The 2582-nt window shown below is 61.6% G+C and overlaps 1 protein-coding gene across 1 annotated transcript in view; it reads right to left on the bottom strand.

The window, feature by feature from the left end:
* Nucleotides 1–2582, bottom strand: part of CHRNG (cholinergic receptor, nicotinic, gamma (muscle)) — a gene marked incomplete at its 5' end in the record, with an annotated part of 3573 nt that overhangs the window by 175 nt on the left and 816 nt on the right. The window contains 6 exons of the mRNA XM_010085030.1: nucleotides 56–205; nucleotides 302–506; nucleotides 848–962; nucleotides 1131–1245; nucleotides 1478–1681; nucleotides 2463–2560. Of these exons, the coding sequence (XP_010083332.1) occupies nucleotides 56–205; nucleotides 302–506; nucleotides 848–962; nucleotides 1131–1245; nucleotides 1478–1681; nucleotides 2463–2560 (887 nt within the window). The remainder of the gene's footprint in view (nucleotides 1–55; nucleotides 206–301; nucleotides 507–847; nucleotides 963–1130; nucleotides 1246–1477; nucleotides 1682–2462; nucleotides 2561–2582) is intronic.

Raw genomic sequence — 2582 nt, 5'->3', positions numbered from 1 at the left:
TGGGGAGGGGGGTGAGGGCTGTCCCGATGCCACCCCCCATGCTGGTCCCACTCCCCCCAGCCTCCACTCACGCTGTTGAAGTCATTCTGCTCCCGCATGGCATTGGCAATGTGGTTGCAGGCATCCACGCAGGCACGAATCTCGGGGCCAGCCTCCTCCAGGCTCTGGCAGAAGTCCTGGACACTGCCACTGTCCATGCCACGACGGCAGTGGAGCCGGCACCACGGGCACCAGTGAGTGCCTGGGCATCTGGCGCATCACCCAGCCTCGTGGGGAGGTGCCAGCCGCCGGGGACACTCACCGATCTTCTCCAGCACGGTTTTCATCAGCCCATCCCTCTCCTTCTGCTTCTCGAAGAGCAGCTCAGTCCGGGCTTTCCAGAGCATGTACTCATCGGCTTTCACCATGAGTCCCAGGGAGCTGCGTCTCCGGGCAGCTTGTGGCGGCCCCGGTGCCTCCTCCGGCATGTGCATGTGCAGGTAGCGGGGCAGGAGGTGCAGGCACACCTGGGGACAGTGTCACCCGTGGGGACCTGAGCCACCCAGGGCACCCAGTGGGTGCTACCGGGTCCCCTTGCATCGCCTGGAGCACCGCTGTGGGACACCCTTGTGCCACCAGGTTGCTGGGTGTGTTGGCACCCACTGTTCCCCAGTCCTCAGTAATGGCTTGGTGGGGGTTGGTGGGACAGCGTGGTCCCTTGGGGACACCTGCGGGTCCCTCTTTATGCCAGGACTTGCACTTAGATTAAGGTATGCCCACCACCCCGCTCTGCAAGGTACATGGTCTCGGTCCCCAAGTGCCCACCCCATTCCCCATGTGTGAGGGGTGGGGAGACGACAGGAGGTACCTGGCGCACTCTCTGGGACATGGAGTGAGTGTTGGGTGTTCTCAGCGAGACATTGAGGACGATGACAGCGTTCACCACGATCACCACGGTCACCACCATGAGGAAGGTCAGGTACCTGGGAAGGGGGCACGGAGCCTCATATGGGGCTGCTGGGCCACCAGCTATGGGCGTGGAAGGTCCCTCTTGGTGCCCTTCTGGGCTGGAAACTGGGGATCAGCAGTGGGACACGGGCACGTGGTAGCCCTGTGCCAGCCCTGCACGCCTGTCCCCATGCATCACTTACTTCCCAATGAGGGGCACAGCCTGGGAGGTCTCGGGCACCTTCTGGGCAATGAGGAAGAGGAAGACGGTCTGAGCCAGGAGGACGTTGATGGAGACGGTGCATTTCTGCCCGCCCGCTGCCAAGGAGGGGGAAAGGCAGAGGTTGGCACGGGGCGGGGGTTTGGGCATCGCCCTCCTTTGGCAAAGGGTCCCTCCCCACAGCTGAACTGGCCAAGTCCTGCCATGAGGGGTACCTGGAAATTCACCCCCCTCGAATATCACGGGAGTGGGGGAGAGGTGGCACTGATGGTCCCCAAACACAGAGGGGACAACAAGCCTTTCCTCACCCGTCACTTGGCTGGCACATACCTTTGGCGGGCAGAAAGTAGACCAGCACGGCCATGGCGGAGATGAGCACGCAGGGCACGATGATGTTGATGATGTAGAAGAGTGGCTTGCGCTGGATGATGAGGTAGAAGATGACCTGCTGGTACTGGATGTCATCAGGGGTGAACTGCTCCGAATTGATGATCTTCCGAGCGGGACGGTGCTTGATGGCCCATTCACCGTTCTCTGACACATGGTGGTGCCTCGTGAGTCCCACTGCCCCTCCGGGTACACCGGGGCTGCTAGCCCCCCAGGGCGGGGCAGGGTGGGAGCAAGGGGAGGGACCCACAGGACACCCAGGGTGGGCACAGCACAGGGAAGGGTGCTAGAGCCACTGGGGAGGGAGATGGGCACGGTGAAGTGTGCCAGGGTGCCTGGGCAAAATACCCCAAAAAGCTGTTAGAGGGGGCAGCTGGGCACCCATGGGGCACCCCGAGGCCCTCAGGGGCTCCCAGGGTGAGTTACACGTGGAGTACACCCCAGCGCCTTGTCCCTAGGCCACGGCGGGAGAAGCCGAGCGTGACGCCGGGTGACGGCGTGCTGTTTTCTTCCGCCGGCTGCGGGAGCGATAGATTTTTCCCAATCAAGATCGCAGCTCAGGCCCGGTAATGAAAAAATAAATCTCGCTGCCCAAAAAGCATTTTGTTCCTTCAATATGCAATTAAAATGTGATGGAAAACGTCATCGTTTGGCTGTGACAGCTACGTTCCCAGCATCAATCACGCTCCCAGGAGCAGTGCTCTCCAGGAGCGGCTGCCAGGCGGTGAGAGCCCTGAGCTGGGGCGGTTAGAAAAACAAATCTCTCCCCCACTCCTGCTTCCACTAATAACTTAAGCGCCCAGGTAATGGTGGGAGCTGCTAATAGCCCCTGCAGCCTTGCTTTTGGCAGCCACCAGCATAGCACCAGGCCTGCAGGGTGCCCCCGCGGCGGGATGCTCTTGTGCCATGGGGGTGGCCGCGGTGTTACCTGTGAAAGCCTCGGGGTCGATGAAGATCCACTCCACGGTCTGACCTTCCTCCACCGTCAGCAGCAGGTTGATCTCGTTGGCGCTGTAGGTCTGTGACCTGGGGAGGGACAGCGGGGTGG

Source organism: Pterocles gutturalis, unplaced genomic scaffold (assembly GCF_000699245.1).
Source record: "Pterocles gutturalis isolate BGI_N339 unplaced genomic scaffold, ASM69924v1 scaffold27995, whole genome shotgun sequence".
In the NCBI taxonomy this organism is placed as follows: domain Eukaryota; kingdom Metazoa; phylum Chordata; class Aves; order Pterocliformes; family Pteroclidae; genus Pterocles; species Pterocles gutturalis.
This window is presented reverse-complemented; position numbering and strand designations above follow the sequence as displayed.